The sequence below is a fragment of the Quercus lobata genome, chromosome 4, assembly GCF_001633185.2.
Source record: "Quercus lobata isolate SW786 chromosome 4, ValleyOak3.0 Primary Assembly, whole genome shotgun sequence".
Lineage (NCBI taxonomy): Eukaryota > Viridiplantae > Streptophyta > Magnoliopsida > Fagales > Fagaceae > Quercus > Quercus lobata.
Window position 1 is genome coordinate 77,452,659 of NC_044907.1, and position 13,752 is coordinate 77,466,410.

At 39.8% G+C, this 13,752-nt stretch overlaps 1 protein-coding gene across 1 annotated transcript; it reads left to right on the plus strand.

The window, feature by feature from the left end:
- The first annotated feature begins 699 nt into the window (after positions 1 to 699).
- Positions 700 to 1,148, plus strand: LOC115985850. The gene is made up of 2 exons (XM_031108751.1): positions 700 to 886; positions 955 to 1,148. Exons 1-2 carry the CDS (start codon positions 700 to 702, stop codon positions 1,146 to 1,148), a joined length of 381 nt encoding a protein of 126 aa, XP_030964611.1.
- The last annotated feature ends 12,604 nt before the right edge of the window (positions 1,149 to 13,752 follow it).

Consider the following 13,752-nt stretch of genomic DNA (forward strand, 5'->3'; position numbering starts at 1 on the left):
TCCATGCGGGAGGGTGAGACTCTGAAGGCTTATTCAGATAGATATTGGGAGATGTTTAATGAAATAGAGGGAGAGTACGATGATGTGGCCATTAGCACTTTTAAGGCTGGTCTTCCAACCGAGCATGATTTGAGGAAATCTCTAACTGGTAAACCTATTACTAGTATACGCCAATTGATGGATCGGATTGACAAGTACAGAATAGTAGAAGAAGACCAACTGCAGGGGAAATGAAAGGCTAAGGTGATCCCTCAAAAGAGGAAGGATTTCAGGTCGGACTGGTACAATAATAACCGACCTCGGAAAGACTTCGTTAGGCAGTCAGGATCCGCCAATACCCAGGTGGTTAACGTTGTGTTTCGAGAGCCAGTGCAACAGGTATTGGAGAAGATTAAGAATGAGCCGTTCTTCAAATGGCCAAACAAGATGGCAGGAGATCCTATGAGACGCAACCAGAACCTTTATTGCCACTATCATCAGGATCATGAACACACAACTGAGGATTGCAGCAATTTATGGGACCATTTGGACCAGTTAGTCCGAGAAGGGAAGTTGAAGCAACTCTTACATCATTCTAGTGGTCGGGTAAGCCAAACGGGCTCGAAGCTTCGGGGAGATGCTTCTTCAAGACTCCCCCTTGGCACATTAAATGTTATTTTTGTTGCCCCGGGGAGGACTGGATCTTGTCTTTCCGGGGTAATGTCGGTATCCTGTTGTCCAGCCGAGGAGTCTAATTCAATGCCTAAGAGAGCCAAGATGGGCATCCCATTAGTGTTAGGTTTTTCAGATGAGGACAAAGTTGGAACCATACAGCCCCATAATGATGCCCTAGTGGTTACGTTGAGAATTGGTGGGTATGATGTGAAAAGGGTGATGATTGAACAAGGTGCGTTGTTGACATAATGTACCCTGACTTGTATAGGGCGCTAAATTTGAAACCTGAGAACTTAACAGCCTACAGTTCTCCTTTGGTAAGTTTTGAGGGTAAAATGGTCATCCCAAAAGGTCAGATCAGATTATCTGTGCAGACCGGTATGGATGTGGTGGAGGTGGACTTTATCATCATAGATGTTTTCTCTTCCTACACGGCCATTATGGGCAAACCCTGGCTTCATACCCTGGGGGCCGTCTTCTCTACTCTTCACTAGAAGATGAAGTACCCATCTAGAAACTAGGTTTTGGAGATAGTAGAAAATCAAACTGCAGCCCGACAATGCCTAGTAGCGGCTATCCAACATCGGCCTGAGGCAGAGACCTCGGCCATCGTTGATAATGGATTATAGCAATTAGAAACCCCGGCGTTACCTTTCAATGGACTAGCTGACGAGGCGAAATGTGAAGATCTAGAGAGGGTAATCGTTGGTGATGATCCGGAGAAATTCTTTCAGGTTGGAGCTAAACTGCCTTTGCAGGAGAAAGAGCAATTGGTTGAGTTCCTCAGAGAAAATGTTGATGTGTTCACATGGAGTGCGTATGAAGCTTCGGGCATAGACCTAAGTTTCATCTGTCATCATTTAAATGTTAACCCTTCCATTACCTCGAAGAGGCAGCCACCTCGACGTCCGTCAAAAGAGCACGTCGAGACTGTCAGAAATGAAGTAACCAAGCTCAAGCAGGCAGGGGCTATCAAGGAATTTTTTTATCCTCAATGGTTAGCCAACACGATGGTGGTGAAAAAGAAGACTGAAAAATGGCGGGTGTGTGTAGACTTCATTGATCTCAATAAAGCCTGTCCCAAGGACCCTTTCCTTATGCCTCGGATAGATCAATTGGTGGATGCAACGGTCGGTCATCCTCAGATGAGTTTTTTGGATGCCTTCCAAGGATATCACCAAATACTTTTATCATTGGACGATCAAGAAAAGACAGTTTTTGTCACTCCCATTGGAAACTATCACTATAAAGTGATGCCTTTTGGTTTGAAAAATGCGGGATCTACTTACCAACGAATGATGACCAAAATGGTCGAACCACAATTGGGCAGGAACATTGAAGTCTATATTGATGATATGGTTGTAAAGAGCAAAGTGGTGTCTGAGCATATGGGAGATCTTACGAGCATTTTTGGAATTCTGAGAAAGCACAAGCTACGTCTAAATGCTTCAAAGTGTTCATTTGGTGTAGGCTCCGGAAAGTTCTTAAGATACATGGTGACTCACAGGGGAATTGAGGTGAACCCAGATCAGATTAAGGCCATCAACGACTTACAAGCACCTCGGAACCCCAAGGAGGTCCAAAAACTGACAGGGATCACTGCTACTTTGAACCGATTTATCTCTAGGTCAATTAATAGGTGCAGACCCTTTTTCCTTTTATTACATAAATGGAAAGGATTTGAATGGACCGAGGAATGTGCTGTAGTATTTCAGCAGCTGAAAGAGTACCTATCTCGGCCGCCTATCATGTCCAATCCCGAGGTGGACGAGGTCCTGTTTGCCTACCTGGCGGTGGCCTCGCATGTAGTAAGTTTTGTTCTGATACGAGAAGACAGTGGCATCCAAAGACCAGTCTATTACGTAAGCAAGTCACTTCATGAAGCCAAGGTGCGGTACTTATCACTGAAAAATGCCATCTTAGTAGTAGTAGTGCATGCTACACGAAAACTTCCCTATTATTTCCAGGCGCACACCGTGGTGGTTCTAACTCAATTACCGCTCAAGTCGATACTTCGAAGTGCAGATTATACTGGGAGGATTGCTAAATGGGGCATGATTCTAGGAGCTTTCGACATCAAATATATGCCTCGTACCTTTGTGAAAGGCTAGGTCCTCACCGATCTAGTAGCCGAGTTCGCTGAACTTCCAAAAGAAGTAGAGGTGAAGCAACATGGCATGGATGAAAAATTGGTTGGCCTAATCTCCACACAAGACTCCTCATCCTGGAAAGTATATGTGGATGGAGCAATAAACTAGCGGGGAGCAGGAGTGGGGCTAGTTCTGACATCCCCTAAAAAGATCAACATTGAAAAGTCCTTGAGGTTGGGATTCTTGGCTACAAACAACGAAGCGGAATATGAAGCTTTGCTGATGGGAATGGTTATGGTCCAGAAAATGGGTGGAAAGGCAGTGGAAATGTTCTCAGATTCAAGACTGATCGTAGGCTAGGTAAAAGGGGAACTGGAAGCCAGAGATACAAGAATGCAAGAATATTTGGGTCAAGTTAGGCGTATGCAAACAAAATTTGAATCCTTTGACTTATCACATATCCCCAGAGGTGAAAATACCCATACAGATTCCTTGGCTACCCTTGTCACTTCCTCGGCACGGAATTTGCCCCGAGTGATAATTGTCGAGGATTTATGCCTCCCCACCCCAACAAGGAAAGATTTGCTCCAGATCCATCAAGTCAATTTAGGGCCGAGCTGGATGGACCCTATACTGCTATTCCTCGAAAGGGATATATTGCTTGAGGAGAAACCAGAAGCTGAGAAAATACGAAAGAAAGCTTCTCGGTTTTGGTTGTCCGAGGATAAAAATTTGTATAAACGTTCTTTTTTTGGGCCATATCTGCTTTGTGTACATCCCGAGATATCAGAGTCACTCCTAGAGGAACTACATGAAGGAATTTGTGGAAGTCACATAGGGAGAAGATCCCTATCTCACCGGGCCATTACTCAAGGATAATTGTGGCCAAATATGCAAAAAGAAGTACAAGAATATGTTAGAAAATGTGACCAGTGTCAGAGATTCACTCCAAACATCCACCAGCCAGGAGGAGTTCTTAATCCTCTTTCCAACCCTTGGCCTTTTGCTCAATGGGGTTTAGATATTATGGGTCCTTTCCCTAAAGTACTAGGAAACAAAAAGTATCTGCTAGTCGGCACGGATTATTTTACCAAGTGGGTTAAAGCTGAACCTTTGGCTAATATCAGAGATGTAGATGTCAAAAGATTTATCTGGAAGAATATCGTTACTCGATTCGGGGTTTCTCATACCCTTATCTTGGATAATGGCCTTCAGTTTGATAGCAAAGCCTTCAGGCAATACTGTTCTGACCTGGGAATAAAGAATAGATATTCCACTCTGGCCTATCCTTAAGGAAATGGGCAAGCTGAAGCTGTCAATAAGGTTATAGTGAATTGACTTAGAAAGAAGTTGGACGAGGCAAAGGGAAAATGGGTGGAAGAATTACCACATGCCCTTTAGACATATCGAACAACGCCTCGATGGTCAATAGGAGAGACCCCCTTCTCAATGACATATGGAGTCGAGGCCGTAATCCCTCTGAAAACAGGTTTCCCAACATTAAGAACTAGTGCATTTACCCCGGGCGGTAATGATAGGCTATTGGAAAAGAGTCTAGACTTGATCGAAGAGCGAAGGGAGAATGCAATGGTCCAACTGGCTTACTACCAGCATAAGCTCAATCAAGATTATGATACCAATGTAAAGCTGAGGCCGTTGGCTGTAGGAGATCTGGTACTGAGGAAAGTTTTGGGAACCACCAAGAATCTAGCCTGAGGAAAATTGGGGCTTAATTGGGAAGGACCATCAGATCACTTTAGTGGCAGGAATAGGTGCCGACTATTTAGAAGATTTAGATGAAAAAGCTGTACTCCACCCTTGGAATGTAAACAATCTAAAGAGGTATTATTATTAATAAAAATAATCCTGTTTAGTCTCCCTTTAATTTATTCTGATCATATATCATGTGCTTCCTCATCTATTGAAGTATTAAACAGAAACTAAGTTATGTCAGGTTCCTCGGACCACAAATTTAGTGGAAATTAATACCCTATGACATCTAGTGAAGTATTGAACAGAAACTAAGCTATGTCAGGTTTCTCGGACCACAAACTTAGTGGAAATTAATACCCTATGACATCTATTGAAGTATTGAACAGAAACTAAGTTATGTCAGGTTCCTCGGACCACAAACTTAGTGGAAATTAATACCCTATGACATCTAAACTAAGTTATATCAGGTTCCTCGGACCACAAACTTAGTGGAAATTAATACTCTATGACATCTATTGAAGTGTTAAATAGAAACTAAGTTATGTCAGGTTCCTCGGACCACAAACTTAGTGGAAATTAATACCCTATGACATCTATTGAAGTATTAAACAGAAACGAAGTTATGTCAAGTTCCTCGGACCACAAACTTAGTGGAAATTAATACCCTATGAAATCTATTGAAGTATTAAACAGAAACGAAGTTATGTCAGGTTCCTCGGACCACAAGTTTAGTGGAAATTAATACCCTATTACATCTATTTAAGTATTAAATAGAAACTAAGTTATGTCAGGTTCCTCGGACCACAAACATAGTGGAAATTAATACCCTATGACATCTATTGAAGTATTAAACAGAAACTAAGTTATGTCAGATACCTCTAACCACAAACTTAGTGGAAATTAATACCCTATGACATCTATTGAAGTATTAAACAGAAATTAAGTTATGTCAAGTACCTCGGATCATAAATTTAATGGAAATTAATACCCCTCGCATTGGATTATGTTCAGATTTGTAAGCCAAATTAAAATCCATAAGCATCACACGAAGCATTTTGAAGTGTCCTGGACTTGCCTGTTATTTAAACATTTTAATATTTTCTCAAAGTTGGAAACTTATTAGAATTGATAAATTAAGAGCATGTCTTGATAGTACTGTGGATTCAGCAGTCATGATTTACTCGGATACTCAGTTGAAATATATAAAACTATGTTTTCTCTCATATCAGTAAACTTCATTCTTTTATGGCCTATGGTTATGCATGAACATAGAGCAGACAAAGTGACAATTGCATAAATAAAACATAAAATAGTGATAACACATGTAAATTTGGAAAGATGAAATCTACATCTCATTAAAACTTGTCCTAAACAAAAAAAAAGAAAAGAAAACAAAAAGGAATTTCATTACATTAACAGCAACTATCCTATGTAAAAATAAAAAGTTATGATTTTAACTTTATTTGGAGCTTGCCCTTGGAGGCTTTATTAGCAGCCTCAGGAGGAACAACTTTCTCTTTCTCCTTAGGGACTTCCTCAACGGGTATGGTGGTTGAAGCTAGATCTTGCTCAAAACTTTGAGAAGCTGCTCCCAAGGAACCTCTGTAGCCTTGTCCGAAGAGGTATCTTTAGGAACTTCAGGCTCTTTGGACTGCTCCGGTTGATTGGGAGGAAGAGGATCTTGAGTCTGGGCTTCCTCGGCGATGGCAGCAACTGTAGAGACCGCCTCCCCCTGGTTGGGAGGGAGGTTCGAAGCTCGTATGGCTTGGGGGAAAAAGATGTTCTCTGACCTTCTCAGCTCAGAAGAAGCCTCAACCCCAGCTCAGTTGAGAGCTTCCTCCCAAGTCTGAGCACAGTAGGCACGACATACGGCAGGGACCTCTGCCCGTAGGGTGTCCTCGGTCTCGGCTACGCCGATGTCGTAGCCATGCTATTCAACCTTTTCTCTCACCTTCTCGGCCTCTACTCTTGCTTTCTCCGCCTCAGCCTTTACTTTTTCGGCTTGATCCTTAAGCCTTTGGGCTTCTTCCAGTTTTTTCTTGAGAGCTGCCAACTATTCCCTAGAGGCAGTCAGTTGATTAGTGGTCTCGCACAAGTGTTTCCTCTGGTCCTCTGCTTGCCTTTGCACGCCATCCAAGGCTGAGTTAGCACTACGGCGAGCATGCTCCTCCTCGGTCAGCTTTTTCTTCAGTTCAGCATTGCTATTTTCAGCAATGGTAAGTGTTTGCACAACTGCCATCCGTCTTTTTCTTTCATCTTCCAATTGCTAGTAGCACGAATTGGTAATTTCCTCAAGCCTGAAAGTGGCTTGGACAGCCTAAAAGAAAAAAGGTTAATACCATAGCCAATAAGAAGTATATATTTATATATAATAATTATAAGTAAAAAAAAAAAGGGGTTAACATCATACCATGCCCAAATATCTTTTACAATTGAGAAAGACCTCATTCTTCCTCATACTCCGTAGCTCGGACATATCCTTTGGAAGTAACAAAGCCTCCTCCACGGCCGAGGCAACATGAAACCCAATGCCCCCGTTGAAGTCCTTGAGTGATGCTTCATCCCTCAAGGGCTCACCGCCGTGCATAGATGCTGGGAGCCAAGCCTGTGAATCCTGAGGCTGAGCGTCCGATCTCTCCATGCCCCGTTGTGACGCGTGGCTGACTTTTTGCTGCTTTGCAGCTCGCTGAGCCTCGTCTTCACGAATTGGACGAGATCTCCCGGCCTCCACCACGTCTTTGCCTTTCTGCTCTCTTTTCCTCTTTGGATCAGCAAGTTCGGGTCTGGAGGGCAGAGATGGCTGTGGAGGAGGGAGGGGAGATTTAGGAGGAGGAGGAAGAAGTTTAGTTTGAGTAGACTTCCCCGGTGCACCTCTCCCGAGTTGATCCTCTATCAGCTCCATCAAACTTTTCTGAGGCTTCCTCTGGATGCCCATTTCTTCTGGTACGCTCTTGGGAGATGGCGACTAGTTGAATACTTCAAATTCATCCGAAGAGTTTGTTAGGTCCACAATAAGTTGGGATGAGGATGCTCCTGTTGAAGGGGTGGCCACAAAAAGTGGTTGGGTACGGGGAGTACCTTTAGGAATTGGGACACCCTCTGGAACAACGAACCCTTGGTAGGCAACACTGATACGGTGGAGCCGAGGGTCGCGGGCTTTGATTACGTACTTAGGAGCTTGGAATGCGAGCGAGAGGGGTGTGTACCCAAGGATTAAATGGGCTACTCAGAGTTGACCGTCAGCTTCGTTCACGTACACCTCGGCTTGCAAGATCCAGTCTAAGCTCTCTTTGTTGACTAAGCTGTGCTTGGGTTTTGTAACACGCTTATCTATAAAATCATCGAATTAGAATAAGGTTTCGTTAGAAACAAGGATGTTGGGACACGAAAGAGAAATGTAAACCAAAATTCATAAATCTACGGCTATACCCCTACTTGGTTCTCCCTCCTCAGTCGGATAGGGTAGGCCATCATGCTATTCCCCATAAAATATTAGGAAATCCTCCTTTAAATTTTTGTTTGAAGTGGGAAGGCACTGGATTAGCCTAACTTTGGGATGCCTCGACTTGAGGTAATATCCTTGCCCCTTCAAATTGTGCAGATTGTATACCCAATTCACATCGTGGTGGGTTAGGTTTAGGTTCATTCTCTAGTTTAAAGCTTCTATACTCCCCAAGACCCTAAACATATTTGGGGTGTGGGAGATAACCTAAAAAACCTAAGGTAATTCCTAGTAATGGTACCCATGGGAATGGTCATCCCTCCCTCTATGAAGGCAATCATGGGAATGACCATCTCTCCTGTTTTCCTAGCACCGACCCACTCCCCCTGGGCAGCGTACCTCATGCCTACTGTTGGTGGGATCCTATACTTAACCCTAAAACTTTCCATACCCTCCTTGGACTCGACCAAACATTTGAACTTACCCATTTTTCTAAGAGGCTTCGAAGAAAAATTAACAAGTTTAAAATGAAAGCTAAAAGGGTTTAAGAAGACTTACAGGTTTGAAAAAGGGTCCTCGGACAAGTTTCTAGTATTTGTAGACGCACAGGGAGATGAAAGAGAGAGACAGGTTCAATGTATGAGCTCTAGGACTGTGTGATTATTGAAAGGAAGAAAAAGAATTGATTTGAAAAGCTATTTATAGTGGCGCAGAAGTTACAAGCAGGAAAGTTTCCGCTCGTAAAACGAGAAAAATCTTTCGCTGTACGATTTACATCCTACCATTGAACGTAGGGGACGAGGGCGCTGCCAAAATTTAATGACGGCACGCTTTGGATGCTGAAGCGTCAGGAGCGTGCCTTAGCGTCAGGAGCGTGCCTTGAGCAGGTAAAAAGACATATAGGAGGTCAGGAATACAGAATAGGACCATAAACAAGATGGGCCGAGGACGTCAAAATCATCATTTCCTTCCAAAAAGTCGAAAAGCAAGATTTTGAGGGGCTATTTAATCAAGAGGTACTGTTAAGGCTGTACTAATTGGGCCTATGGCCCAATTCGAGGACATTAGACCATCCGAGGATGTCCAAATAAGATTATAAGGGGGAACGGAGTAAAGATAAGAATAGAGATATTAAGAGATAAGTCCAACGAATGTCCAGAGAGAAAAGCCATCTCGGCAACAAGAGTTTGAGGTCAGTAAGAGTGCCATATCATCATGGACCTTCTTCGAAGTTACTTCGCAACTAAGGGTTGGACGTTGGACAAGGGGTAAGAAAGGAGAAGGGCAACAAACATCTTCAAAAAGCTGCTACCTCCGCATTAAATGACTCCCAACCAACTCTCTAGCCGCATTAATGTGGAGGTGATGCCTGAGCAGTGGTCAAGTAGCCTTACAGTTACTAGTTGATGGTTTTGGGAGGGGTTGGATGGGACAGGAAGGAGTTCTCGAATCTAACCTACACATGTGTGGTAGGGATGATACCAAGATTGTAGTATATAGCATGAGAAGATGTACCAAAAAAAGGGATCGAAAAAGAAACCAAGCAACTTGTTCGATAAGACTGTGAACTCTTGTAAAACTGTTAAAAAAACAAGACAATATAATATAAGCTTCTCAGGCCATTCCGAGGACAGACTTTCTTATCTTACTTGTGTTTAGTAGCCTTAAATTAGCAAATTTTATCGTTTTTCTTCTGGAGTAGATCTAGTTCTTTCATCCACATTCTATAAATTTATTGTTTGGGCTTCTTGGGCTTAAACCCAATCCTATATTGGGTCCAATCCAATTTCAGTCCTTATAATTAGCAATAACTCCTAAGTAAGTCGGAGTATCTTGATACCAAAATATTTTGTTCCAATTGACAAATTTATTTATTTATTTATATTTTATTTTTTGTTGTTGGTTCTAGAAGGTTAGTGCTCCACATCTCCACCCCTTTCTACGATGCCAACCTCAGATGCCATGTTTTAGATTTCCAAGTTTTTTATTTTTTTTTTTATTTTTGATTTTTGATTTCTACAATTGTGGTGGTTTAGGATTGGTTAAATTGTTGTGTTGATGATTAACTGATTTGTTCTAAATGTTGTTGTGTTGATTATGTTTGCTTTCTAGTTTCTATATTTTGCGCTTATAATCTATTTACCAAGTTGTGAAATTTGGCAATTTTGAGGTTTTTGTGGTGTCTTACAAAACTTTCTGAAATTTTTTGTGTGGTTTCAATAAAACCCTAGTATTATGATATGAAACACGAAAAGTTCTTTGTTTTCTTGATGATGATTATGAAAAAGCAGTTAGCTAGAATTATGAATTGGGCAAACTGATCTTTTCGTGCAGTGCAAAAAAATCTCATACCACACTTAATATAGTCATGTAGGAAAAATTAAACAATTACTAGAACGAAATTGAACTTTGAATTAATTGTTGGTGTTGCAATCAATGAGGCAACTGTTGACTTGATCTTTCTAGCTGATTTTTTTTTTTTTTCAATGATACGTATATCCAAGGGTTATGTTAATGGGTGCCTTAAGGCTTTTGTTAGTAAATAATTTTAGGAAAATTTTGACATAATTTTTATAGGAAATATTTTCTTAAAATTTTTTTTATAGAAAATACAAAAAGTTGTAAAAAAATTAATTATTTTTTTCTTTTTCCATTAAAAAGTTTCTAAAAATATATCTTAAATCAATGTCCATTAATTTTTCCCTATAACCAATGTTTATCCCTATCTAAAAACATATACATAGATTAGACATAGAATGTATAATTCGAGGCATTGAGATTTGAGACAACTTGAATAAGATGAAAGGTTTCGTTTTAAGCCCATAATATATAGGACTTTGTTAACAGGTGTCGGCCAGCACCTGTTAATGAACCAGCTCTGGTTCATTTATGATCAATCAAAAATCCCACCTTCATAGGAAATTGGCAAAGTTTTATTTTTCAGCTGTGTTTTATCACAAAATGATTTGACTTTTTCCATCTAAACTGATACACATTTAATACATATTCAGTTTTTTCCATATCCCTAAAAAAATGTGAATAATTTATTTTAAATTTTATCACATTAACGGGTGTTGTACAGCACCCGTTAATAGCACCCTAATATATATCATCCTATTAAGACCAAGTTTCTCAACACACACACACACCAAAAAAAAAAAAAAAAAACTATTAAAACCAAAGAGATGGGCTGCTTTGACCAAGTTTTTTTTTTTTGAACTAAACAATGGGCCAGTTCTTTATGCCCCAATAACTGAATGTGAAAAATATAGGGGTGAATAGATTTGACATAGTGTGGTTGTCATGTGTTGAACCCATGTACGAAGATTTCTAGCTATTGTCTATCAAGCCCGCAATAATTTAGCTACGTATAATTCTTTTGAGATAGAAGATAGAGAATTTATTAATATGAAACCAAAGATCTACAACTTTGACTGAACCGATTGTCATCCATTGAAGGTTGGATCTGCTCGATCCAATCAACCACTCCGATTGGTGGCAGGTTGAGATCTGCTCCACCCGATCAGGTCGAGTTGGATGCCGGTTGTGCACAAACCCAATCTGACCCTATCTGTGGATAGCCCTAGATTTGAATTGGCGCACAATCCACTTGTGTTCTTATTAGCAACAAAATTAGTGTCATGATGTTACTACTAGCTGGGGCAATATTTTGGAGGGAGGATATTTTCTCTACAGCTTAGGCTTTCATAATGATACCATGTGAAAACTAGAGGTTCATGTATTAAGATGTGTGCAAAACTATAATAGTGACTGCATTAGACATATTAAATTATTAATGACATACAATTAAAAAGAGTATAGTACAATTAAAGCACGGCTTAAGCCTATTGGGCTTGTATTCTAACATGGTCTTATTGATTCATTAAACAATTTGCCCATAAAGTCAATTTGTGATGTAGCTTCAAGCTTAACTATTGGTGCTTTTGGATGAACTTTGATAATTTGCTTATTCGTTAAAAGTACTATAGAGAAGTAGGCGAAAAAGCTTTTTGTTTTTGTTTTATTTATTTATATTGTTATTGAGGATACATGTAGAATCAATGGAAGTAGAAATTCAATTTGCTAAAAAATGTTTACTTCAACATTCAAAGTACAATTTGATCCTCTAATTTGAATTATTAAGTATTTTGAATTAATTCAAAGGGGTTGGTCTAACAATTCTCAAGGGCTCATGAAATTCATGGGTCCTAGATTCAAAATTCTTAACCCCATCTTTGAGCCACCTCAAAAAATTTCTTCCTATAATTACCTAATGTTGCATTTGGATAAATAATTAGATCCTTAAAAAGCTTTGTATCATTTCTTAAACTTAACTCTATTGTGAAATGATGAAATATATATAAAACAAATTAAAAGAAAGAAGAAATATATATTGATAAACTCTTATATTCAAGTGGTCATCCACAATTCTTTTTATCTCTCTAAGATGTGTAAAATAACAGTAAAATAGTCCCACAAATATATAAGACCTTAGAATGCTTGTAGAGTTTATGGGATAAGGTTGTAATAATGAGAACACTTATGGATATACATCTCCCCTATAGGCTTAATACATTTCACCCTTTACACATCCCAAGTAACCTTTTCATTCCCCAAAGTTTACACATTCCAATCAAACTTTATTTCTAACACTCCCCCTTGGATGACCACTTTCTAAGAATATGCCTTATTAAAACCTTGCCAAATAAAAACCTTGTGGGAAAAATATTTTGGCTAGGGAAAAAGAGTACAATATTCTTGTATAACTTCTAGTGCCTTAGGATTGCCTCATTAAAACCTTGCAAAAGAAAACCCAGTGGGAAAAAACCTTAGTGAAGGAAAAAGAGTACAATCAGCACACATCCTTTAGAAAATTTACTCCCCCTCATGAGTACATAGAATTTCCATTGTTCATGGTAAAAATATCCTTAAGTCGATGCATGCCAATGTTGTGCACCATCTTCTTAAAAGTCGCAGTTGGTAATGGCTTAGTGAACATATCAGCCAAATTATCACATGATCACATATGCTTGACATCAATATCGCCACTCTTCTGGAGCTCATGTGTATAAAAGAATTTTGGTGCAATATGCTTGTTTCTATCACCCTTGATATATCCTCCCCTAATTTGAGTGATACAGGCAGCATTATCTTCGTATAAAATCATTGGACTTTTTATGATTGATGATAATCCACAGTTATCACAAATATGTTGAATTACTGATCTCAACCAAACACATTCATGACTCGCTTCATGAATTGCGATAATCTCTGCATGATTTGAGGAAGTAGCAGAAATTGTTTGCTTAACAGATCTCCATGAAATAGCGGTATTTCCATAAGTAAATAAATGTCCTGTTTGTGATTGGCCTTTGTATGGATCAGAAAGGTAACCTGCATCAGCATATCCAACTAACTGTGGTTTTGATCCATTTGGATAAAATAATCCGAAATCAATAGTCCCACGAAGATAACGTAAAATGCACTTAATTCCATTCCAATGTCTTTAAGTTGGTGCATAACTATACTTTGCTAGTAAGTTAACTGCAAATGCTATATCAGGTCGTGTGTAATTTGCAAGATACATCAAAGCACCAATTGCACTAAGATATGGTACTTCAGGACCAAGAGTTTCTTCATCATTTTCTTGTGGTCGAAATGGATCTTTCTTGACATCAAGTGACCGACCCAACATTGGAGTGCTCAAAGGATGAGTTTTATCCATGTAAAATTGTTTCAGGACTTTTTCTGTGTACGTCAATTGATGAACAAGAATTCCATTTGGAAGATGTTCAATCTGCAAGTCAAGACAAAATTTTGTCTTACCAAGATCTTTCATCTCAAATTCATTCT